General features: G+C 39.2%; 1 protein-coding gene across 2 annotated transcripts in view; it reads left to right on the top strand.

The window, feature by feature from the left end:
* LOC132380187 (voltage-dependent T-type calcium channel subunit alpha-1G-like) overlaps nucleotides 1-27252 on the top strand; it is a 319151-nt gene that overhangs the window by 261187 nt on the left and 30712 nt on the right. For both annotated transcript variants that reach the window (XM_059948872.1, XM_059948871.1), the window contains 2 exons: nucleotides 397-738; nucleotides 8850-8990. In XM_059948872.1, coding sequence (XP_059804855.1) covers nucleotides 397-738; nucleotides 8850-8990 — 483 coding nt within the window. The remainder of the gene's footprint in view (nucleotides 1-396; nucleotides 739-8849; nucleotides 8991-27252) is intronic.

The following is a 27252-nucleotide window of genomic DNA, read 5'->3' as shown; positions in this document are numbered from 1 at the left end:
GTAGTCTTTGTACCAATATCCAATCAATCTTTTCATCATTTTAATGTCCTTTATTAATCTCTCAAGCCGTATCTTCTCCTCTGGAAATAATGCCAATATATTGTTATAAATACTATTTTGGTGGAATTCTTCCTCTGGTTTCCCAGTGTGTTCATTTTAAACTGGAGCACTAAATAACTTTCACTTTGCAAGATTTTTAAAATTCAATATTAAACTGGAAGTAGATGCTTTAATTGAGCAACATGTATTACAGCAGGGTACAGTTTGTCGGGAGGGCAAGAAGTGCAATAAAATTAATCTAAGCTTGGTGCAGTTATTCGTTTGTCCTTGTGATTCTCTATTCATTCTGGAATTGGCTTACTTCTTTAACAACTACTTCTTTTACCCCACTGGCAGGATACCTTACGAGACTGTAACCAAGAAGGCACATGTTACAACACAGTGGTATCCCCAATCTACTTTGTCTCATTCGTACTGACAGCTCAATTTGTACTGGTGAATGTGGTCATCGCAGTACTAATGAAGCACTTGGAGGAGAGCAATAAAGAGGCGAAGGAGGAAGCAGAACTTGAGGCAGAGCTGGAACTGGAATTAAAAATGTTAAATACCAATCAAGGGAATATGGACATTATGACTTGGGGAGGCGGTGAAGGGCGTGATGCTGGTGACAGCCCAGGAAGCCCATCTGAGTCTCTCCAAATCAAGATGGATTCACCATTTTCTTTAGAACCACCACTGGTAAGAACTACCGATCATCTATAGAGTTCAAACTGAAAATACATCATACCATATTTTATTTCTAAACAGAAAAGTAGACTTCGCATTTCTAAAGTATCTTTTGTGGTCTCAGGTGATCTCAGAATGCTTCACAATTAGCAAACTAATTTTGTTACATAACCACTGTTGTGCAGCAGGTAAGTTGACCACAGCAACCTCCCACAAATAGCAATGTAATGAGTAGACTTTCATTTTTTTTGATGGTGATAAATATCAACCACACATATTATAGCCTAATGCAAGAAAAGGAATAGGTACCATGCATAGAAAAACTCTTCATCAATAGAAGACTCCTTTTAATTTACTCCATATGCTGTGGGAGCTGTTTATATGAGGAATAGTGTAGTCGCAGACAATATCTCAAGGTGCCTTTGTATTACATTAGATAGAACTCAATCCATTGGGTTTTTACAGTGAGTCAGTTCTCTCTTTAGTCTCTGTCATTGTGGAGTCTATTTCAGAGGATTATTTCCTATTACTGATATCCTACGAATGTTCTATTTTAAGCAGGCAAATTTCTGGAGGAAACAGGAAGAAAGACCATTTTTATGTCTGCAGCACTTTCTTAGAAAGAGCTTTAAAAGCATTGAAGAGCTTGTGAAAAGCAATCATTGTTTCTTTCTACATAGCCAGTTACCATAAATGACAACTGTTTTAGGCAATTATTTAGGAATAAAAGATGACCTAAAGAATTCCTGTGATGTCTTTCAATGGTACCATCAAACCCTAATCTACCTGAGAGAATAGATTTGGCTTTAGTTTAAGATATTACTAAAAAGCCAGCACCTTCTGTGCACCCTCCCACATCACTACCCCCCCCCCCCACCCGATCATTCTCTGAAACCTCTGTATCTTTTTAAGTCTTTGAGTCGCAACTTATACCTTCTGAATGCAGTAACAATGTAATAATGTATGTGCATGAACTTGCTTCTGAAATTCAGCTTCATTGACTTCAGTGGAGCGACATCTCAGAAACATAGTTCATATGAACACAACAGATGTCAAGTTAGAGAGATAGAGCAAAAGGGAGAAAGGGTACAAAAAAGCTGGATGAACTCAGCGGGTCGGGCAGCATCCGTTGAAAGAAGCAATCAACGTTTCGGGTCGAGACCCTTCGTCGGGGCTGTAGAAGGAGGGGGCAGGGGCCCTGTAAAGAAGGTGGGGGGAGGGTGGAAAACCAATCAGAGGAAAGATCAAGGGGTGGGGAAGGGGAAGCAGGGAGGGGATAGGCAGGAGAGGTGAAAAAGGAATCTAAGGGGAAAGCACTATGGGTAGTAGAAGGCGGCAGAATCATGAAAGAGGTGATAGGCAGCTAGAAGAAGAGACAGAGTGAAGGTGGGATGGGGGAAGGGAAAGGGAGGGAATTACCAGAAGTTGGAGAATTCGATGTTCACATCAAGGGGCTGGAGACTACCCAGACTATATTTGAGATGTTGTTCCTCCAACCTAAGTTTGGCCTCATCATGGCAGTAGAGGAGACGATGTATGGATATATCTGAATGGGAATGTGAAGGATAGCTGAAGTGGGTGGCAACTGGGAGATCTTGTCTGTTGTGGCGGATGGAGTGTAGGTGCTCGACAAAGTGGTCCCCCAATCTGTGTCGGGTCTCGCTGATGTAGAGGAGGCTGCACCAGGTGCAACAGACTCACAAGTGAAGTGCCTCACCTGGAAGGACTGTTTGGGGCCCTGAATGGTGTTAAGAGAGGAGGTATAGGGACAGGTGTAGCACTTACACTTGCAGGGATAAGTGCCAGGTGGGAGATCTGTGGAGAGGGTCACGTAGAAAGGTAAGAGACTGTGGATGCTGGAATATGGAGCAACACTAAAAAATTTGGAGGATTTTGGTAGGTCAGGCAACATCAAAGGAGGGAAATAGTTGACATTTCAGTTCGAGACCAGATGAAAAGTCTTGACCCAAAACATCGACACAGTCTGTTTCTCTCCATGGATGCTGACTGACCCGCTGAGTTCCTCCAGTGCTTTTGTGTTGTTGCAGAAGACAAATTACTATTCTTTTATGTCTTAAGAGTCAATTTGGAGCAGACAGTACTTTATTTGATGAGACTAATGAACCAAAGATAGTCAACAGATGGTAATTAAGCTTGTTGAGAAGTATAAAAGTATTGGATCCATGTTTCAGCCAGTTAAAGTCTTGAACTTAAAAAAGGCTAACTTTCAGAATGGGGAATAGATTAACCACAACATCTATTCATTGTTAAGTCAACAAAGCAAAGCAAATTTATTTAAGTAGTTAATTAATGTATTAGAAAAGAGATTTTTAATCCCTGGATGCGAATGATTAAAAACTACCATTAAACAAAATGGAAACGTTTATAAGAAGACAAAAACTAGTGGTAGAATGAGGAAAGCAAGACTTATAGAGGAAAGAGAAGTAACTGTAATGAGTGCCAGGACAAAATGTAACAAAATACACTTGCAGATGGTATCAACTTCAATAAAAAATATTTTACGTGCAGTGAGAGAGGATAGATTTAGATATGACAATAGTTGAACACAAACACGTAACTGTGTGGGTAGAATGATAACAGATGTAGTGCAATATATTCCCATCTGCCATTTGTACAGTTAATGTAAACTTTGAATATAAGAAGGAGCGATGTGATTACAATGCAAGTGGAGGATCACTGAGACTGATTTGGAGGGTCAGGCATGAAAGTTAGAAGGTGATTTTAAAAAAAGGCAGAGGTGTGATGACCTTCACAAGACGGGGTATAAGCAGTGCTGTACTAACACTGCACTAATAAAGCACAATTGGTGTATTATGCTCAGTTTTAACATCGCACTTAAGGAAGGGTAGAGTTACCTTGGCATTCAGAGAGAATTCACAAGAGGTATATATAGAAAGAAAAGTGAAATATGATAGGCAATTGGGTAAACTTTGGGTTCATGCCAAATGGAAAATAAATTAATGTTTAATCTTTCAATTAGTATCTCTGTCTTTACAAATAAGTAAATTATATAATCCTCTACAAAATACTTTAGCATGTTGTCACCTCACAAATCTATGCCTATCTTTCTGTCAACTCTCCTTGTAGCTAGCTGTCTTAGCCACAGCACTGAGTGGCCCAAACAGATGCACAGAGACCCTTCATCTCTGCCCGAAACATCAACTGTTTACTCTTTTTCATAGATGCTGCCAGGTCTGCTGAATTCCTCTAGCATTTTGTATGTGTTACCACATTCAACCTGCTACTTTTTCTTGGATTCAGAAGCCCCTCCCAATGAAAAACTTTGATAACCTGTCACTCCAGGTCCACTCCTCACCAATTTCCACTACCTTAATAGGTCATGTCAGACTGAAACACTACCTATCCCTTCTGATTTGTCCATTGTTCTGACTGATTTGAGCCTCTAGGGAGTCTCTGACCAAGTAAGTTGTGGAGTTTTGTACATTATGATGTTGCTAAATATTGTCCTTGATGACTATACCTGAACTTTGAGGCAGACTACACTGGGTTCAGATCCCACTCCAGAGACTTTACTACAAAAATCTCATTTTAAACTGCAGTCCAGCATTGAGGGATGCTGCATTGTTGGAGGTGCTATTTTTACACCAAGGCCTGGCCTCCTCTCCTCTCTCAGATAAATGTAAAAACTCCAGAAGTAATATTTAAGGAATAGTCAATTTCCTTTTGGTGTCCTAGCTTATTTCTTATCTATGTATCACCATTGCTGTTATAAATTATCTGTCGTTCCTCACATTGGTTTTTGTGGAACATCTGTGAGTTATAATGTCGTAATATTGCTGGTAGGTTTTGAGCAGTTTAGCTTCAATTATCAAGATGGGATCATATTGGAAAATAACTTGGAAAACTCTGTCCTTTGTGACTGATGGACTGTGACCTGGACCATTAGTTTTCTTTATTTCTTCATCCCCTACAGCTTTTAATGAAATCAATCTATCAGCTGGGATCTCTCCACTAAATTTCATCTCAGTGGATCAGCCTCTTCTTGGTCCCATTCTTAGCAAACCAGAAGAATGCAGTCTAGTGGCTTCTCTTAAGCTATGGAGTCCTCAAAGATCTAACTTTCATTTCTCCACCACTATGATATTTCTCATTAATACCACTCACTGATCAACTTCTGTATGTATCCAGATATACCTCTGTACCACGTTCCTCAACCCCTCTGTGGTATACTGATGTCCTGCCTTTGAGGAGACACCTTTATATATTTTGAGAAGTCCAATATCATCATCTTTTTCTTCCATTACAAACACTGTACTCATAAACTCTCAGATTGTCCAATTCACCTCCATACTAGAAACAATTTATAGCAACTACCAACTTGCATGTCCTTGTGATGTGAGAGGAGGATAGGGCAGTCACAGAGACAGTATCTTGCTCTATACTAACAGCACTCTCAGCCAGGATTGAACATGGTCTCTGGTGCTGCAAGATAGCAGCTATACTAATTGCCGTTTAACATCTTTGTCAAACAGTAATCCATCTGTCTCATTTCTAAATATTTTAATTGACTCCCTACTTCAAAAGATGGGAGAGAATTCCAAATTTCAACGACCCTTTGCATGAACAAGTACTTGATGGCTTTTTGTGAATTGGGTTAATGGTACATAAATGAAAATACCCCAGTAAGGAAACAGCTCAGGGATAGATGTGCGAATCTAACATTAATCTTGGTGTATACAATATAAGGCAAGATGATTGTCTACAGAGTTAAATATCTTGTTTTGAATTGGCAGAAAGGAAAAAGACTTAGGATGTCTGGAGTGCCATGAACCACAGTGGATTCTGATGAGCAACCTCCAAAAGCAGGTTTCCTCAGTTGATCTGGAGGAATAAAAGTAGAAATTTGTTAGAATCTCTTATAGTTAATGATGGTTGCAGCAACCCAGTATTGCTGTCCCAGTGGTTATGGTTGGCCGTACTTACTCATTATGAGGAACTCAGCAGGCAGGGCAGCATCTGTGGAAATAAATAAATAAATAGTTGCTGTTTTGGGCCCAGAACCTCCTTCAGGCCAGGAAAGAAAGGGGAAAGGCACCAAAATATTAAAGTGGGAGGAAGGGAAGGAGGACCAAGCTTGAAGATTATAGATGAAGTCAGGTGGGTGGGAAAGGTAAAGGACAAGAGAAGAGATAATCTGATAGGAGAGGAGAGTAGACCATGGGAAAAGAGAAGGAGGAGGTGATAGGCAGGTGTGGAGAGGGGTAAGAAGCCAGAGTGGGCAATAGAAGTAGAGGCAAGAGGAAGGACAAAGATTACTGGAAGAAGAAATCATGCTGTCAGGTTGGAGGCTAACTGAGGTTAGGGGGTGTTGCTCGTCCACCCTGAGAGTGATCCCATCCTGGCAAAAGAGAGGCCATGATCTGACATATCAGAACGAGAATGGGGATTGGAATTTAGATGGTTGGCCACCGGGAAATTCCACTTTTGACGGATGGAGTGGAAGTGCTCCACAAAGTGGTACCCCAATTACGTCAGGTAAACCAAGGTAGAGAAGGCCACATCAGGAGTAACGGATACAATACATGATCCCAAGAGATTTGCAGGTGAAGTGTTGTCTTGCCTGGAAGGACTGTTTAGGGCCCTGAATGGAGGTGAAGGAGGGGATGAATGGTCATTTCTGTTGCTTGCAGGGATATGTGCTAGGAGGGAGATCAGTTTGAAAGGAAGAATGGACAAGGGAATTACAGAGGGAGTGATTGCTGTGGAAAGAGAAGAGTTAAATGGAGTACAGATGTGTTTAGTGGTAGGATCCTGTTGATGCAGAAAATGATATGTTGAATGCAGAGGCTCATGTGGTGGTAAGTGAGAACAAAGGGAACTCTATCCCTGTTAAAGCGGCGGGTAGATGGGTTGAGCATGGATGTCTAGGAAATGGATGAGATGTAGGTGAGGACAGCATCAATGGTGAAGGAACTCAACCAGCTCACATCCACTTTGGCTTGCAGTACTGATGCCAATGGAACATATGTGGTATTTTCCACATGGATACTAGTATATATAGATACTGTGTGGTCACACCTGCTAGTCTCAGTTGCTGTATCCATGGCACTATAAGCATCTCTGGAAGCTTTCCGTTAACCCTTACAACTCACCTAGTTGTTCAACCCCATGAATTACTGTTATCCATGAACTGATTCTGAAGCATTACTGAAATATTATTCAAAGAGGGATGAGACTAGAAGGCTAACATTCTTAGTTACAGAGTTTAAAGGAGAGTTAGAAAGGAAGGGGGTGACCAAATCAGTTTTTTTAAAAAAAGTACAGCTTGGAAAGGATGATATGTTGGACTAATCACCAAATGAGGCCATATGATTTGTACTGAAGAAGAAAAAAAATGCAATCACACCACTAGGATGTACTAAAGATTTCCCTAAAGAGACTGAAGGAGATAAACCAAGAAGTATAAAATAACTGGAGTTGTTCTAGCTGGGAATTTCAATCATTCTAATTCTTAGTAGAATACAGTAAAGCTATGAGGAATTCATAAATTGCATTAAGAAGCATTTTTTTGAAGCCAGTTTCTAGCAGGCACAGATGGGAGCAAATACGGGATTCATTTTTAGAGAATGAAGCCAGATGCGATGAGGGAAAAAGCATCCCACTTAGAATGTAGAAAGGGACTGGATCTCTTTCTGAAAGGATGGTAGGGGCAGATCCCCATTTCATTTAAAAAGTAATTTAGATGTATACTTCAAAGTCCATAACCTGCAGGTCTACAGAGCTGTTTCTGAAACGTGGAATTAAGCTGGGAAATTCTTTTATAACTAGCAAGGGCAAGATGAGCCAAATAGCCTTAAACTGTGCTGAAAATAATTTCTGGTTCTATGATTTCAATGATTTGAAAATAGCTTATCAAAATTTTGTTTAAAATACACATCTTAGGCCTCCAGGCCTTTTCAATCCCTTGGCTACATCTAGTCCACTTGTGCACATATAGATTTCTATCTTAGTAAGCATTCCAGCCGCCAAACTAATGCCAGGTCTATTTAAGATTCAGGAAACCAGTGATTCCCAGCATTCAGAGGCCTTAACAGTAGCCTCATCTATTTTTGTCTCTGATATATATTGGTTGATGGCAGACAAACCTTACATAGCCAAAGAAAAACTGCATGAAATCTAAGCCCTACGATGTTCAAATCCCAGCCTCTTTCAGTGCCTTTTCTCCACATACCTTCAGTGTTGCTAACAATCATGAGATGTTTCAGCCACAGCAGTCTATTATCTATTTTATTATCCCAGTACCATTCAGTCAAGTTAAGTGTTACCATCTCTGGTTCAAGTTATTCCTGAAATCTAATAGTTTCTCACCTTAGCTGCCCTAACTTCACAGTCTCACCTATGTATCCATCTTCTCATGCACTACCCTGGAGCAGATGATTCTTTATTTTCAAAAAGCCGATTTTGCTAAATAATAAATAAAGGCGTTCAAAAGAAGTTAAAAACAATCATGTATTATTAACACCTTGTGGTTTTTCTCTGAAGATTGCACACAATGTGTTAGAGATTATTTTTTAAATCCTGAGGACTACAGGACAATCCTTGAATGTTTAGGTCAACTTTATAGCTCTCCAAAGCCATAAATGAGCATGTGTGTGAATTAAATTGAACTTTATGAGTTTTCTTCCAATTTACTTTCATTTATTTGCTGTAGGGATATGGAAGATTATAAGTTATTTCTGAATGCAGGAAAATAAATGCATAGACTTGAGAAATTTCAAAACTGAAATGAGAGTGGTTAATGACTTTTAATCTTATTATGTCAGACAGGTTGCTGTAAAACAGGTAATTATGTAATATTTTAACACTGGAAACATTTTATGCAAAGAAAAATGTACTGTATCTAATAATTTTGCATCAGGTTCTTAAATGAGAAACAATGATTAACTTGAATATACAACTAAGTTAATCTGTTTGCCTTTTAATTTTTGGAACCAATGCCTTCATTGTTAATGCGGATTTGTTGACATTTCTTTTTCATCTCCTGTCCACACCTTTTTCTCCATTCATGTAATTCCTCTTTATCCACTATTCCCCTTCCCTTCTCCTTCCAACGTTTCTTCCTGCCTACTTTGCATAAACAGGACAAGCAATTTTTTGACAACGTCTCCCTGCTGATCCAAGGTTCATTGGAAGGAGAGTTAACCCTCATGGACAATCTCTCGGGTTCTGTCTGCCACAACTATGCCATTCCACAGCAAAACAAATGCTGCACTGAGAAGCAGGTTAATAATTCTAAATTCTTTGTCAAAGTCCTGTGTTCAGATTTAGAACCTAGGAATTAACTAAAAAGATCAAGACTAACCGAGGCAAAGGAATGCAATAAACGCACTGGGATCTTTTCAATACTCTCATTTTAGCTAGTATAACATAGAGGCTATTTTTCACTCCCTGCAGGAGCAAACAATGGTAAACTGCACTTAAATCAATGAAACTTAATTTCTATTTCTATTTATGGAGTTTTATGCCTCTTTGGTAAGTGTTTCTCTCTCTAAAGGAAATAGAAAATATGCACCATATAGACTTGTACTCAGCATGTTTAAGAATAGCTTAGAAAGTAAAAAGAAAACCACATTGTTACTTTCACAACAGCTGGAAACCCTTAGACACATTTAAACCACAGTACTTTTGAAGTGTAATTGAGGTAGACCATGGATGTTACATTCCAGCTGTCTATATGGTATGCAAGCCAGGGCAGGTATGAATTAGAGAGCAAGCTGTTGCTCATGTAGGAGGCTCTCCCTTTTCATGCAGTTGATGAATCCAAAGGAATGGTAGTGACTGATAGAGTTTTGCACCAGCAGTGTCACAGGAGTTGCCGGTCAGAGTTGAACTCAACATAAGACTGCCTTAGAGACTTCATCTCCAGATTTTTCCTCGGGGTTTACTCCCAAAGCCCTCCCCATGAGTGGGTACAGCCACAAGGCAGCGAAGGTTTGAGATCAGAGTTTTTCTTCTCTTGGATGAGCTGCCAACCACAGTTGACGAGGTCCAGTTACCCGAAGAGACTCGCCTTTGTCCCTTCTTCTGTTAGTAGAAATAGTTCTGCCAGGCTTAGTAGCTGAGCCATACATGAAGGTCAGAAGCTGGACTTAGTTGTCAAAGGCTATTTGAGATGCATGCCATTGGGAGCTTTCAATGGGTCGTAGGAGCTTATCCCCACAACCACACCTGACTATAACAATCTTAGGAAACGAAGTGTAGTTATACCACAACAAATAACTATCTAAAAACAACCAGCTATTCGCCTAGATATCCAACTGCTTAGCACCAGCCATTTTGTGATTTGGTTTCTGTGAAGAGTCAAACATTCTTGTGTGCATTACACACTTGTTGATCCATTGCACCCGGAGACATTTTACACTGCAATGTTAAAGTTCAGGTAATTCTTAGACTATCCCTCCCTCCTCAACATTCTGACTCAGAGACAAATGTGCTGTCACGGAGCCATAGCTAACATATTCAGAGGTGCGTGCATTTGTCAGAGGTAGAAAGTCGGGAAGCTGAAAATAAGAGAAGGATCACCTTTTACCAGCGTTAATTTTTCTGACAGTATATGCTATCAAATTGTACAAAATGGTACCTGATATACAGTATACCAGCAGTAGTTAAGCCTTGGGCATAAAGAACTTGTCAGGTGTATAAATTATGTGCTGAGATAGATTAGAGCCCTTGAGAATGAATGAACAGTATTCGTGTATTGGGCAGACTCCACTTCCCAGCTGCGTGAGCATTATTCAAGTCTTGGACAACTTTGGGAATTTGTACAATTGTTGTTTGGCATTTGACTGTTACACCTAATTTTAAAACCATAAACAATTAATGTCAAGGAAGATGGTTGATATCTTGAAATATGTAATGACCCTCAAAGCTAATTACAAGGAAGCTTGTAATTCTGGGTATTAGAAGATTTCCAGGCCCATTTTCTGAATATAACCATATAACTATATAACAATCACAGCACGGAAACAGGCTATCTCGGCCCTCCTAGTCCGTGCCGAACTCTTAATCTCACCTAGTCCCAACTACCCGCACTCAGCCCATAACCCTCCACCCCTTTCCTGTCCATATACCTATCCAATTTTACCTTAAATGACACAACTGAACTGGCCTCTACTACTTCTACAGGAAGCTCATTCCACACAGCTATCACTCTCTGAGTAAAGAAATACCCCCTCGTGTTTCCCTTAAACTTCTGCCCCCTAACTCTCAAATCATGTCCTCTCGTTTGAATCTCCCCTACTCTCAATGGAAACAGCCTATTCACGTCAACTCTATCTATCCCTCTCAAAATTTTAAATCAATCAAATCCCCCCTCAATCTTCTACACTCCAATGAATAGAGACCTAACTTGTTCAAACTTTCTCTGTAACTTAAGTGCTGAAACCCAGGTAACATCCTAGTAAATCGTCTCTGCACTCTCTCTAATTTATTGATATCTTTCCTATAATTCGGTGACCAGAACTGTACACAATATTCCAAATTTGGCCTTACCAATGCCTTGTACAATTTTAACATTACATCCCAACTTCTGTACTCAATGCTCTGATTTATAAAGGCCAGCGTTCCAAAAGCCTTCTTCACCACCCTATCTACATGAGACTCCACCTTCAGGGAACTATGCACTGTTATTCCTAGATCTCTCTGTTCCTCTGCATTCCTCAATGCCCTACCATTTACCCTGTATGTTCTATTTGGATTATTCCTGCCAAACTGTAGAACCTCACACTTCTCAACATTAAACCCCATCTGCCAACGTTCAGCCCATTCTTCTAACTGGCATAAATCTCCCTGCAAGCTTTGAAAACCTACCTCATTATCTTCAACACGTCCCACCTTAGTATCATCTGCATACTTACTAATCCAGTTTACCACCCCATCATCCAGATCATTTATGAATATTACAAACAACATTGGGCCCAAAACAGATCCCTGAGGCACCCCGCTAGTCACCGGCCTCCATCCCGATAAACAATTATCCACCACTATTCTCTGGCAACTCCCATCTAGCCACTGTTGAATCCATTTTATTACTCCAGTATTAATACCTAACAACTGAACCTTCTTAACTAACCTTCCATGTGGAACCTTGTCAAAGGCCTTGCTGAAGTCCATATAGACTACATCCACTGCCTTACCCTCGTCAACATTCCTCGTAACTTCTTCAAAAAATTCAATAAGGTTTGTCAAACATGACCTTCCACGCACAAATCCATGCTGGCTACTCCTAATCAGATCCTGTCTATCCAGATAATTATAAGTACTATCTCTAAGAATACTTTCCATTAATTTACCCACCACTGATGTCAAACTGACAGGTCTATAATTGCTAGGTTTACTTCTAGAACCCTTTTTAAACAATGGAACCACATGAGCAATACGCCAATCCTCCGGCACAATCCCCGTTTCTAAAGACATCTGCTGGCAGCCAAGAGTCTCACTGGCTCTTTATATGTATTGGATTTTACTGTATGTTGATACCTGGTAAGGTTCCTTTCTTGTGCTGTGAAGGCACTAAGACAGCTCCTGACCCATTAGGTATTGGAAATAAGGAATTGAAGACTATTCTGGATTTCTACCTCTTGTTCATTCTGAGAGATGAGGCAATGTTTATGCAGAACATTCCTACTGGAAATAAAGGAGATAGATAAGTTGCAAATGTATTTTATCTAAATTTAATTAGGAGGCACTGGAGAGGAAAGAAGAAACCTCCTTTATAACATCCCATTCATATTTTTAGTGTGTTGCATGCATTTACTACTGATTCAATAGTCACAAAGAAAAAGAGTGAAGGTTGGAATGATACATTCTCTGATCTGATATACAGATTATTGTGATTTGGGATTTGGTCCTCATTCTGAATGTGTCTTTCTGGGATTCAATAAAGATGCTTCAGTTTGTGAGGGAATTGGAAACTCGCCCAAGATTCCTGCACTGGTTGTTATTTGGTAATCCTGCACTGTTGTAGGTGTTAAATGAGAATAGGACTGTATTCTAGTGTATTGTTGCTACCCCATGATGAGACTGCCAGCTGCTATTCAGTGTTAGGCTCACACATAAAGATACTAACTGAACAATAGCAGCAACTTCAGGAGAGAGACATGCAGAAATTTTAAAAACATTATCAACAGTATTTATTTTTTTCTTTTGGCTAATTCAACATTGGTACTGTATATCTTTGTCTCCTTGTCACCTCTCTTTTTTTATGTTTAGATAAATTGTTAACTTCCCTAATTTGGGAATTAATAAAGAGTAGAGATAAAGGGAAATTCTGGGTTAGAAAGGCAATTAGTTTTAAGTTATATGAGATGATAAATTTCACATTTCAATTTTAAACTCTCATGAACCTTACTTATTCCAGGCCTTTCAAGTCTTGTCTCAAGGTTAGACTGAGATTCTAGATCTGGACAGGACAATTTTTTTTATCATGTGTTGTTGTAACTTTATTCCCTTTTCTCTTTGGACGAGTCTGTGTTCACTTGTGGCAAATTAATGTAATTAATTTAATATTTCCATCCTCAGAGTCCGTGCTATGGTGCATCCTGGTCAGTTTGAATACTTTGTATTTCACACATCATACAATTAGTATTGGACAATCATTGTTTCTCAGACAAGTCTAACGTGGAGAAAACGTGCTGAGGGCTAGTGGAAACATTAAACTCCCACCCCAGCCCTTCCACATGCTCACTCCTCACCCTTCCCATTCTACCTGGTATGCAGAATGAAGGTAGGCAATGGCTTGTCCCGAGTGTCTATATTGAACTTCCTCCCAGGTTGCTTCCAGACTTCTCTGACAGGTTTCTTCTACAACAGTTTGAATGAGTTGCAAAGTAGTAGTTCTCTGTTGAAGAAAAGTGGAAGTATTGAAAGTAAAATGTCTCCTTATAACTATAGAGCAAAAGAATGTGGTTGAGAATTCTGACCAATCTCCTTTTCTCATATCTTTCTCAGTATGCCTTCACTGGCAATCATTCCTTGCTGATAACATACCCTTGAAAGTGAACACAGACAAAAGGAACCATGGGTATTATGTTTTTCAGTACCTGAGCATCAAGCCTTATCTGAAGCTTAAAATAGCACACAGAGCTTTCAATATGGTTCTATTTTTTTAGAGAGACAGTGGTGTTTGATTATTAGTAAATTAGAAGTAGGTCTCCTCTATCTGCTCTCAATAGAGATTGAAAACAAATCAGGATTGGTATTTTCCTTTCTTTAATTGAGGCCAACTCTTGTATCCCAGTAACGCAGCCAACAGAACAATATCATCAGTTGTGTCTAGAGTCCTGATTTGTGTGATTTAAGTACTACTGCAGTAACTATGCAAAATCTATTAGAATCCTCCATGGTTAGAATTCACATTACAACATATTTAATTCCTGGAATGTAGTTGACTCAGACAGTGACAGTAGCCCACTATGTTGTTCTGGCTCATTGTTCAAAAAATTATTCAGTTTGTTCTACTTTCCTGCTGTTTCCCCCTTTTGTTACAAACTTTTATTAGTTTTTAGCATATGTCCAATTATGTTATGAGAGTCGCCAGTGTTTCTGCTTTGACCACACTTTCTGAAGAAGAAGCATTGCATTTGGTTTATTGATGGCCCTCACCAAGTAGTTACTTTGAAATTTAAGAATAAGAACTGTAAAATCCAAGATCTGACCTGTAAAATGAACATTACAAGCATGAAACAAAGTGAGATTGGGACAAAGCAATATAATAAGGTACTGCCCGGATCAGTCAATGGGTAGGCTTTACTATTTAAAGTGAGAAATTTGATTTCTATGTATGAAAAAGAATTTGATTGAAATAACTTGTTCTGCTCTCTCAGTGTAACTATTTATAAGTTGTAAGTTGATCATCATTTTAATTTAAACCAATGTTTCATACTAAACTGTTCTGGCCAACTCTGTCTTGTCTTTGACAATAACAGCTTCAGGCTTTACTTTTCCACTGTGTATAGTATTTAGATAGTTCATTCACTTCCTCAGCAACAGAAGTACCACTGAATATTTTGTTTAATGAGTTGGTATTTAGCATATCAAGCTCCCTTACCATACAACTGTACCAAGAACGATTTTTGCTTTCACCTTCAATCTGTACAATACCTTTTGCTCCTATGGAGACCATCCAATGGGTCTCTCCAGTGCTAAGTTAGAGGGTGGAAAATCTGCCTGTTTTTTTTTTCCCCATCGGATCACTGACATCTGCTCAACAGTAAGTGTGATCAGCAATCAAAGTACAATTGACAATGCCCTCCATAATCAAACTGTCGCTGAAGAACACAAGCAAAGGGTCAATTGTGAAGAATGATCACTCAGCTGAGGTAATGGAATGCTGCTAATTTTATGAAACTGAATCACAGCACAGCTTCCGAGTCAAAGTGAAAATGAATCCATTAAATTATGGCATTTGAACTGCAATGCAGTATCAAACCTTTTAATACATAAACATAAAAATGTCCGTTAATTTCAGTTGACACTATCACAGTTGATTGCTATGTGAAATGAGGCTCTACACCTGTACACAATTCCTGATGGACATAATCCTCCAGTCAGCAATTTTAATGACATACTTTTCCCTCTGCATGGCAAACCTGATTCTTAACCATATAACAATTACAGCACGGAAACAAGCCACCTCAGCCCTTCTAGTCCGTGCCGACGCTTACACTCACCTAGTCCCGCTGGCCCACACTCAGCCCATAACCCTCCATTCCTTTCTTGTCCATATACCTATCCAATTTTACTTTAAATGACAATACCAAACCTGCCTCTACCACTTCTACTGGAAGCTCATAACACACAGCTACCACTCTCTGAGTAAAGAAATTCCCCTCATGTTACCCGTAAACTTTTGCCCCCTAACTTCCTCTTGTTTGAATCTCCCCTACTCTCATTATTTTAAATACCTCTATCAAGTCTCCCCTCAACCTTCTATGCTCCGAGGAATAAAGACCTAACTTGTTCAGCCTTACCCTGTAACTTAGGTGCTGAAACCCAGGTAACATTCTAGTAAATCTTCTCTGTACTCTCTCTATTTTGTTGATACCTTTCCTGTTGATACCTTTTTGGTGACCAGAACTGTACACAATACTCCAAATTTGGCCTTACGAATGCCTTGTACAATTTTAACATTACATCCCAACTCCTATACTCAATCTTCTGATTTATAAAGGCCAGCATACCGAAAGCTTTCTTCACCACCCTATCCACATGAGATTCCACCTTCAGGGAACTATGCACCATTATTCCTAGATCACTCTGTTCTACTGCATTCCTCAATGCCCTACCATTTTGTCCTATTTGGATTATTCCTACCAAAATGTAGCACCTCACACTTATCAGTATTAAACTCCATCTGCCATCGTTCAGCCCACTCTTCTAACTGGCCTAAATCTCTCTGCAAGCTTTGAAAACCTACTTAATTATCCACACCACCACTTACCTTAGTATCATCTGTATACTTACTAATCCAATTTACCACCCCATCATCCAGATCATTTATGTATATGACAAACAACATTGGACCCAGTACAGATCCCTGAGGCACACCACTAGTCACTGGCCTCCAACCTGACAAACAATTATCCACCACTACCCTCTGGCATCTTCCATCTAGCCACTGTTGAATCCATTTTACTACTTCAATGTCAATACCTAACAATTGAACCTTCGTAACTAACGTTCCGTGCGAAACCTTGTCAAAGGCCTTACTGAAGTCCATATAGACAACATCCACTGCTTTACCCATGTCAACTTTCCTCGTAACCTCTTCAAAAAATTCAATAAGATTTGTCAAATGTGACTTTCCATGCACAAATCCAAGCTGACTATTCCTAATCGGATCCTGTCTATCCAGATAATTATATTTACCATCACTAAGAATACTTTCTATTAATTTACCCACTACTGATGTCAAACTTACAGGCTGATAATTGCTAGGTTTACTCTTAGAACCCTTTTTAAACAATGGAACCACATGAGCAATACGCCAATCCTCCGGCACCATCCCCGTTTCTAATGACATTTGAAATATTTTTGTCAGAGCCTCTGCTATATCTACACCAACTTTCCTCAAGGTCCTAGGGAATATCCTGTCAGGATCCGGAGATTTATCCACTTTTATTTTCCTTAAAAGCGACAGTACTTCCTCTTTAATTGTCATAGTTTCTATAACTTCCCTACTTGTTTCCCTTACCTTACACAATTGAATATCCTTCTCCTTAGTGAATACCGAAGAAAAAAAATCGTTCAAAATCTCCCCCATCTCTTTCGGCTCCACACATAGCTGTCCACTCTGATTCTCTAAGGGACCAATTTTATCCCTCACTATCCTTTTGTTATTAATATTACTGTAGAAACCCTTCGGATTTATTTTCACCTTACTTGCCAAAGCAACCTCATATCTTCTTTTAGCTTCTCTAATTTCTTTCTAATTTATAATTTATTTCGTAAGAGTCTTTTTACATTCCTTATATTCTTATGGTATAATTTATTAGTAGAACAGCTGGTAAGAAGCATTGCTTTAAGTTTGATATTTCATGACATGTTACCGCGTAACTGATGTGTCCAAACAAAGTAAACTTCTGCAGACTTAGGGCAACTTTTGTATAGTGCGTAGTGTGGTTAAATTGATCTGGTTATTGATTTTAATGCGAAAGAGATATAATTCTGAAATAAACCATTCAATTTTCACTTAAATGCAAACCAGCATTTTAAGACTAAAGGTAAGAAATTGCTTATAGATTATGGATGGGAGGTGCTAGTGCTAAAAGTGTCTTATTTAATACTCGAGGACATTGCTTTGTGTGTTCTCTTCTGAGATAATGGGGGTTAAATGTAATCCAAATTTGTCCTTTGCAATGTTCTACAAAAACTTTCAAGAGCCTTGCTTGCTCCAGAATGGGCTCTTGGTGAAAACACAGAATGATAACACAAGGGAAGGGAGGGAGGAGGTTAAATCTTTCTTTGGCAGTGAAGTAAGGGATTGCCTGTTACTCAACCATTGCCGAAGTCTCCAGGCAGAGACATAGATCATTAATGTGAGACAGATAAATGAAACTGGCCATTTTGATTTCGGCCATCACAAAGCACAATGGAAATACATCTCATTTGCTTTATTTTCTAACTTGAATTACAGGTGTTGATGAAAAGGAACATTTAGTTTTGCATAATACAGTTGTTTTTTTAGCAGTATCAATGGTGTAAATTTTTTTTTCGGTGTCAATTAGCTCAGTGGAACTGTAATCCAGTCCTGCATTAACAGGGTTCCACGTTTCAATCGAATACAGATTTCTCCTTACAGTTGAAGTATTTAGGAGAGATTTGGAATAAATTCCTCAACTCTTCAATCCACAGCATGCTACAGATGGCTTTAGCCTCTGCAGAATTGTTTTTCTGGATAGTGCAACCACTTTAGGGAAAAAATGCAATATCCTGACAGTGCAATCAAGTTAGTAGATTGAGATTTTTCATGGAAGTAAAAGCAAAATAACAGTGGAAAATGTTGGAAGTACTGAGCAGGTCAGGCAGCTTAATTGGAGAAACAAATCTCAGATCAATACCCTTCACAGTGAAAGGGATGGAGAACAAGAAGGATCAAATGACAAATGTAACATTGTGAAACTAAAGGTGGCAATAGGAAGTCTTCAACAAATATGTGAGCTATCTAGAGCAGGGGTTCCCAACCTGGGGTCCATGGACCCTTTGCTTAATGGTATTGGTCATGGCCTAAAAAAAAAGGTTGAGTACCCCTGACCTAGAGGAACTTTCTGCTGGAAGTCAGAAATAAAAATGCTGGAAATTTCGTTTTTGCAGTCATCATTGAACACAGAAGGATGTAATGTTCCCAGTCAGAAGATCAGGTGCTGTCTCTCTTCATTCCAACTGCAGCATCCCTGTCCTCAGCCAGCTCATTGAACCTGATATACATCAGCATTTACTAATTTTTCACCACTTAAAATGATCTTGTTGGCTATTGGAGGCAATTGTATCCAGAGCAGGTGAAATTCTGCTGCTTGAAGCACAATAAGCTCCACATTCAGGCACTGTAAGGAAAAGATCTGCCCCAACAAAGGTTAATGTATATCCCTTATTTGTTTGTCTATTCACAATTTCCGTTCATTTATTTTAATTTATTTTAAAAGTTTTGATTTATCAATTACACCAAAAAACTATTAAAAATCTGTCTCTGTTTTTATCCCTATCAAAATGTGACCCTAGCTTTGGCAGCCCTCAGGGGTAATTTGGAGGCAGAATCTCCCCATTCAGGCCAGCAAGTCTTGAGCTGCATCACCAGGACATGATGTGGAGGATCAGTGAGAATACTCCTCTGCCCCAGATTGGGTAACTCAGCAAGCAGGGGCCATAGGGAGCAATTTTGGGCAGGAACACCAGATCAACAGGAATCTTCATATTTCTTTCACTGCTTGTTCTACCCTATAGTTTCACAAATAGTTCTCCCATTTCCACTATAAATTTGAGCCATTATACTAAGTAGATGAGTTCAAATTCTGCATTTGAAGAATTCAAACATGTAGGGGAAAGTTGTCCTCTTAATTAGTCTGACCTATTCATAGTTCTAGAGCCACTGATGTGGTTGATTCTTGATTGTCCTCTGAAATGCCCAATCAGCCCCCCAAGTTGCAGGCAGTTAAGGATGGATAACGAATGCCAACCTATACGGTAGCATCCACATCCTATAAAATATAGGGTGATCTTCTTGCCCATTCGCAAAACCTGTTGCAGATTCTCCACCACATTCTCACATTCTACTTTCCATATACTGTATCTCTGTATCACATCATACTGTTTTCTTCCTTTTCATCTACAAACCCCATTTCCAGAAAAGTTGGGATATTTTCCAAAATGCAATAAAAACAAAAATCTGTGATACGTTAATTCACATGAACCTTTATTTAACCGACAAAAGTACAAAGAAAAGATTTTCAATAGTTTTACTGACCAACTTAATTGTATATTGTAAATATACACAGATTTAGAATTTGATGGCTGCAACACACTCAACAGAAGTTGGGACAGAGTTAAAATAAGATTGAAAAGTGCACAGAATACTCAAGTAACACCAGTTTGGAAGACTCCACATTATGCAGGCTAATTGGTAGCAGGTGAGGTATCACGACTGGGTATAAAAGTAGTGTCCATCAAGGCTCAGTCTTTGCAAGCAAGGATGGGTCGTGGCTCACCCCATTGTGCCAAAATTTATGAGAGAATTGTTAGTCAGTTCAAAAGGAACATTTCCCAACGCAAGATTGCAGAGAATTTAGGTCTTTCAACATCTACAGTACATAATATTGTGAAAAGATTCAGAGAATTCAGAGACATCTCAGTGTGTAAAGGGCAAGATTGGAAACCACTGTTGAATGCGCATGATCTTCGAGCCCTCGGGCGGCACTGCCTAAGAAGCCATCATGCTACTGTGACAATTATAGCCACCTGGGCTCAGGAGTACTTCAGAAAACCATTGTCACTAACACAGTCCATCGCTGCATCCAGAAATGCAACTTGAAACTGTATTACGCAAGGAGGAAGCCATACATCAACTCATTGCAGAAATGCCGGTGAGTTCTCTGGGCCCGAGCTCATCTCAGATGGACCGAAAGACTGTGGAACCGTGTGCTGTGATCAGATGAGTCCACATTTCAGCTAGTTTTCGGAAAAAACAGGCATCGAGTTCTCCGTGCCAAAGATGAAAATGACCATGCTGATTGTTATCAGCGAAAGGTGCAAAAGCCAGCATCTGTGATGGTATGGGTGTGCATCAGTGCCCACAGCATGGGTGAGTTGCATGTATGTGAAGGTACCATTGACTCTGAGGCGTATATTAGGATTTTAGAGAGACATATGTTGCCATCAAGGCGACGTCACTTCCCGGGACGTCCATGCTTATTTCAGCAGGACAATGCCAGACCACATTCTGCAAGGGCTACAACAGCGTGGCTTTGTAGGCACAGAGTGCATGTGCTTGACTGGCCTGCTGCCAGTCCAGGTCTATCTCCTATTGAAAATGTATGGCGCATCATGAAGAGGAGAATCAGACAACGGAGACCACGGACTGTTGAGCAGCTGAAGTCTTATTTCAAGCAAGAATGAAGAAAATTTCCAATTGCAAATCTACTACAATTAGTATCCTCAGTTCCAAAACAATTAAGAAGTGTTATTAAAAGGAAAGGTGATGTAACGCAATGGTAAACATGCCTCTGTCCCAAATTTTGTTGAGTGTGTTGCAGACATCAAATTCTAAATTTGTGTATATTTACAAAATACAATTAAGTTGGTCAGTAAAACTATTGAAAATCTTTTCTTCGTACTTTTGTCAGTTAAATAAAGGTTCACATGGATTAACATATCACAGATTTTTTTTATTGCATTTTGGAAAATATCCCACCTTTTCTGGAAATGCGGTTTGTATTTCATTATTGAATAGTTGTGGATCAGTGCTGATCCCTTGACACCCAATTGATAATGTCTATTATCCTGAAAGTAACCATGTTTTCTGTCCTTTAATTAATGATTTATTCAAACTAGTATGTTGCCCAGTAAGCTCTTGTGTGTTTCTCGTCAAATTTCATCTGAAAATCCAGATGTATTACATCCACTGGTCTCTCCTTGCTTACCCTGCCAGTTACATCAGCAAAAATTTTGTTTAGATTTTTCAGACACTATTCCATCTATTGAACGATGTTGATGCAGCCTTATCACATTATATTTTTCTGAGTTTCCAGTTCTTTTATCCTTTGTGATGCATTCCAGCATTATGCTGAAGAAAAGATTTTCAACCTAACAGATAAATTGTTCTCTTCCTCTCCTTCCTCAAATTATTACATATTCTATTTTACAATTTTCTGTGAATAACTCAGAATCAGAGAAATTTTCAACATTATTAGTTGTACACCATCTAAATGGCCATTTCATGTGGAATTGAGAGGCAGATTCATTGTGACTGCATGGGTTTCTTCCAGATGCACCAATTTCCTCCCACAGCCCGAAGATGTACTGGTAGGTTACTGGCCACTGTAAGTTACCCAGTAGTGTAGATAATTGGCAAAATAAGGGAAGGGGAATTGATAGGAGTGTGAGAGAATGTGTTGAAGGCCGACAGGGAAATAAGAAGAATGGAAATGGCTTTTTTCTATTTGGAGCCAGCATGAAACCTTGGGACTTTGGTATTGTAATAGTAATAAGGAAGTAAGTAGGCCCATCAGACCCAGAACATTTGTTGCTCTTTAACTGCCCTTTACTTCTTAAGTAATTTCTCAAAAGTGAGGGGGAACAAAATTCTTCTTTGTCATTATATTTGTTATTTCGTTTGCAGTGAAGATTGATACAAAATTATTGGAAAGGGCTTCAGCCATCTCTTTATTCCTTGTCTTAATTTGTGTATTTAGAACCATAGAACATTACAGCACAGAAACAGGCCTTTTGGCACTTCTCGGCTGTGCTGAACCATTTTTCTACTTAGTCCCACTGACCTGGACCATATCCCTCCATACCCCTCTCATCCATGTATCTGCAAGTTTTTCTTAAATGTTAAAAGTAAGCCTGCATTCACCACTTCATCTGGCAGCTCATTCCACACTCCCACTACTCTTCTGTGTGAAGAAGCTCCCCCTAATGTTCCCTTAAACTTTTCCCTTTTCACCCCTAACCCATGTCCTCTGTTTTTTTTTCTCCCAAAACCTCAATGGAAAAAGCCTGCTTGCATTCACTCTATCTATACCCATCGTAATTTTATACACCTCTATCAACTCTCCCCTCATTCTTCTACACTCCAGGGAATAAAGTCCTAACCTATGCAACCTTTCTCTGCAACTCAGCTTCTCAAGTCTTGGCAACATCCTTGTAAACCTTTTCTGTACTCTTTCAACTTTATTAATATCCTTCCTGTAATTAGGTGACCAAACTGCACACAATACTCCAAATTCAGCATCGCCAATGTCTTATACAACCTCACCATAACATTCCAACTCTTATACTCAATACACGAGGAAATCTGCAGATGCTGGAAATTCAAACAACACACACAAAATGCTGGTGGAACACAGCAGGCCAGGCAGCATCTATAAGGAGAAGGCTGTCGACGTTTTGGGCCGAGTCCTGACGAAGGGTCTCAGCCCAAAATGTCGACAGCCTTCTCCTTATAGATGCTGCCTAGCCTGCTGTGTTCCACCAGCATTTTGTGTGTGTTGTTCTTATACTCAATACTTTGATTTATAAAGGCCAATGTGCCATAAGCTCTCTTTAAGACTCTATTTACCTGTGACACCACTTTTAGGGAATTATGTATCTGTATTCCCAGATCCCTCTGTTCTATAACCATATAACAATCACAGCACGGAAACAGGCCATCTTGGCCCTCCTAGTCCGTGCCGAACCCTTAATCTCACCTAGTCCCACCTATCCGCACTCAGCCCATAACCCTCCACTCCTTTCCTGTCCATATACCTATCCAATTTTACCTTAAATGACACAACTGAACTGGCCTCTACTACTTCTACAGGAAGCTCATTCCACACAGCTATCACTCTTTGAGTAAAGAAATACCCCCTCGTGTTTCCCTTAAACTTCTGCCCCCTAACTCTCAAATCATGTCCTCTAGTTTGAATCTCCCCTACTCTCAATGGAAACAGCCTGTTCACGTCAACTCTATCTATCCCTCTCAAAATTTTAAATACCTCGATCAAATCCCCCCTCAACCTTCTACGCTCCAATGAATAGAGACCTAACTTGTTCAACCTTTCTCTGTAACTTAATTGCTGAAACCCAGGTAACATCCTAGTAAATCGTCTCTGCACTCTCTCTAATTTATTGATATCTTTCCTATAATTCGGTAACCAGAACTGCACACAATATTCCAAATTTGGCCTTACCAATGCCTTGTACAACTTTAGCATTACATTCCAACTTCTGTACTCAATGCTTTGATTTATAAAGGCCAGCGTTCCAAAAGCCCTCTTCACCACCCTATCTACATGAGACTCCACTTTCAGGGAACTATGCACAGTTATTCCTAGATCTCTCTGTTCCTCTGCATTCCTCAATGCCCTACCATTTACTCTGTATGTTCTATTTGGATTATTCCTGCCAAAATGTAGAACCTCACACTTCTCAGCATTAAACTCCATCTGCCAACGTTCAGCCCATTCTTCTAACTGGCATAAATCTCCCTGCAAGCTTTGAAAATCCACCTCATTATCCACAACACCTCCTACCTTAGTATCATCGGCATACTTACTAATCCAATTTACCACCCCATCATCCAGATCATTTATGTATATTACAAACAACATTGGGCCCAAAGCAGATCCCCGAGGCACCCCGCTAGTCACCGGCCTTCATCCCGATAAACAATTATCCACCACTACTCTCTGGCATCTCCCATCTAGCCACTGTTGAATCCATTTTATTACTCCAGCATTAATACCTAACGACTGAACCTTCTTAACTAACCTTCCATGTGGAACTTTGTCAAAGGCTTTGCTGAAGTCCATATAGACTACATCCACTGCCTTACCCTCGTCAACATTCCTCGTAACTTATTCAAAAAATTCAATAAGATTTGTCAAACATGACCTTCCACGCACAAATCCATGCTGGCTACTTCTAATCAGATCCCGTCTATCCAGATAATTATAAATACTATCTCTAAGAATACTTTCCATTAATTTACCCACCACTGATGTCAAACTGACAGGTCTATAATTGCTAGGCTTCCTTCTAGAACCCTTTTTAAACAATGGAACCACATGAGCAATATGCCAATCCTCCAGCACAATCCCCATTTCTAATGATATATTAAAGATCTCCGTCAGAGCTCCTGCTATTTCTACACAAACTTCCCTCAAGGTCCTGGGGAATATCCTTTCAGGACCCGGAGATTTATCCACTTTTAAATTTCTTAAAAGCGCCAGTACCTCCACCTCTTTAATTGTCATAGGTTCCATAACTTCCTTACTTGTTTCCCACACCTTAGACAATTCAATATCCTTCTCCTTAGTGAATACCGAAGAGAAGAAATCATTCAAAATCTCTCCCATCTCCTTCGGTTCCACACATAGCTGACCACTCTGATTCTCTAAGGGGCCAATTTTATCCCTCACTATCCTCTTGCTTTTAATATAACTGTAGAAACCTTTCGGATTTACTTTCACCTTATTTGCCAAACCAACCTCGTATCTTCTTTTAGCTTTTCTAATCTCTTTCTTAAGATTCTACTGCACTCTTCAGTGTCCTGCCATTTACCTTGTATGTTCTACCTTGGTTTGTCCCTCCAAAGTGCAATACCTCACACTTGTCCGCATTAAACTCCATCTGCCATTTGTCAGCCCATTTTTCCAGCTGGTCCAAATCCCTCTGCAAGCTTTGAAGTTTATCTCTTTCTAAATTATTTTTCTTTCTCTCTTCCTATTTACATTGTTGTGAAGTTCATATATTTTAGATTACATATTTTTGCTGCTTCCTACAGCTTTCTCTAATCTGTCACTGACTGTTATGGCACTGTTATGAGGCTCTTTAAACTACTGGTTAGATAGATACTTTATTAATCCCAAAGGAAATTACAGTATCACAGTAGCATTACAATATCAGAAGAGAAGTTAAGAAAGAATAAAGTAAGACTTTAAAATTAAGATGTACAAGATTTACACATTCGCATTGATAAGAAAGTAGTGTAAGAATTACCATAATATTATACAATAATGGGGGCACATTCACACCATGCAGATAAGAAGTGATGGTAGTATTGTATAGTATTGCACAGGGTGCCCACAATAGCAGGGTGTAGTAAATAGACCTCTGGTAAACGGAGGTCATTAACATTCTTACAGGAGGGGTAGTTACTTCCTTAGCTATAGATTGACTCACTTTTGAGCCATTAGGCTGAGGGTAAGAATGACCTCATATATCGCTCTTTGGAGCAGCGCAGTTGTCTTAGTCTATTGCTAAAAGTGCTCCTCTGTTCCCCCATGTTACTATTCTTATCCTCTGAGTTAGCTACAAACGAATCACATCTTTCTTGGATTTTTTTTAATGGAATGTACCTTCGATAATTTTTTAAATATTTCTACAACTGCAATTGCTTATCAAGTGGCAAACTGTATCATCTTAATTTACTAGTATAGCTTGACCATTTATGTAACTGGTTTATCGTAGCTCCAATTTCTGACTAATGGTGTCTCTCCTGAACTGCAGACAAAATTCAATAATATTGTGGTCAATTTTCCTTGGAGGATTTCTCATTAACATTGACTTATGTCTCAATTGAGGCCTACTAGTGTGTTCCCTAGTTGATTCCATGATTTGTTTTGTGTTATCTGAGTAAATAAATAAATCTTATTGTTCTAAAGAATTATAAAAAAAATAAATTTTACATAACCTTCCTCCAAATTACTATTTACAAATTGATTTTCGCAATTTGAATAAAGATTAAAGTCCTCAATGATTATTACATTACTCTTGTAAGAAGCTTTTCTTATTTCTTGATTAATTCTCTGTCCAATTTCCAACTGTATTGCTGCTTCGGGGGCTTATAACCATTCCAACCAATATTCTTTGCCCTTGGGCATCTCTTATCACCATACATATTCATTCCACTTCCTGTTCCTCTGGATCCACTACAATCACCTTTCATGATGAGAGCTATTTAACCACTTCTTTTCTATATTGTTTGCCCTTTCTAAACATCACTTGCCCTGGAATATTTAATTCACAAGCTTGGTCAGGAGGCAGAAACCCGTAAAAATCAGTTGTTTCTGCTGTTAGTTAATCTGTTTTGTTACAGTTGTGTCAGACTTTCAGACACAATACTCATATATTTGCCCTTTTACCATTTTTCCTTGAATTTACCTTGTATTTTGAATCGCTCCTATTGTTAAATTCTGACTTTGCTAGTTCACTTTCCTTATCATTATCCAAAATGTTCCTTTATTTCTCCCTATTGTACCTGTTGTGTTTTCCCCAGCTGAACCCTTCTCAAACCCCTCCTCCATACCAACCTCCCTCAGAACCATTTATCTTCCAAATAACAAGAGAATTGTGTATGATACTCAGGCTATTGTCGTCCTACTGATAGGGGTAATCTAATTCATCTCAGGAAATGTAGAAATCTCTGGCTCTAGATTTTGCAAGTAGGAAAAACAAAGAGAAATAAAGTTCCTCACTGAAAGAGCAGCAAAAGAAAATTATTTCATTGCACAATTAAGTTAAACAGATGAATTACCTAAATGAGTTGCAAACAACTAAGTCAGAACAGTCCCTTTGATAGTACTAATAGCACTTCAGTAATAATGGCCCCTTGAACCCATGGAGTTGCACAGGGCTGGGTAAGTAATGAAGACTGAGAAATCTGCAGCTGCTGTCATACGTGCAACTACTCCAGTGTGAATCAGCAGTTCCAAGAGAGAATGTGGAGGGAGAGGAAACTGGGAGAGGGGTAAGTGATACTGAATGCACTGCAGCTGTAATGAGCTGTAT

Source organism: Hypanus sabinus, chromosome 23 (assembly GCF_030144855.1).
Source record: "Hypanus sabinus isolate sHypSab1 chromosome 23, sHypSab1.hap1, whole genome shotgun sequence".
Taxonomy (NCBI): Eukaryota; Metazoa; Chordata; class Chondrichthyes; order Myliobatiformes; family Dasyatidae; genus Hypanus; species Hypanus sabinus.
This window is presented reverse-complemented; position numbering and strand designations above follow the sequence as displayed.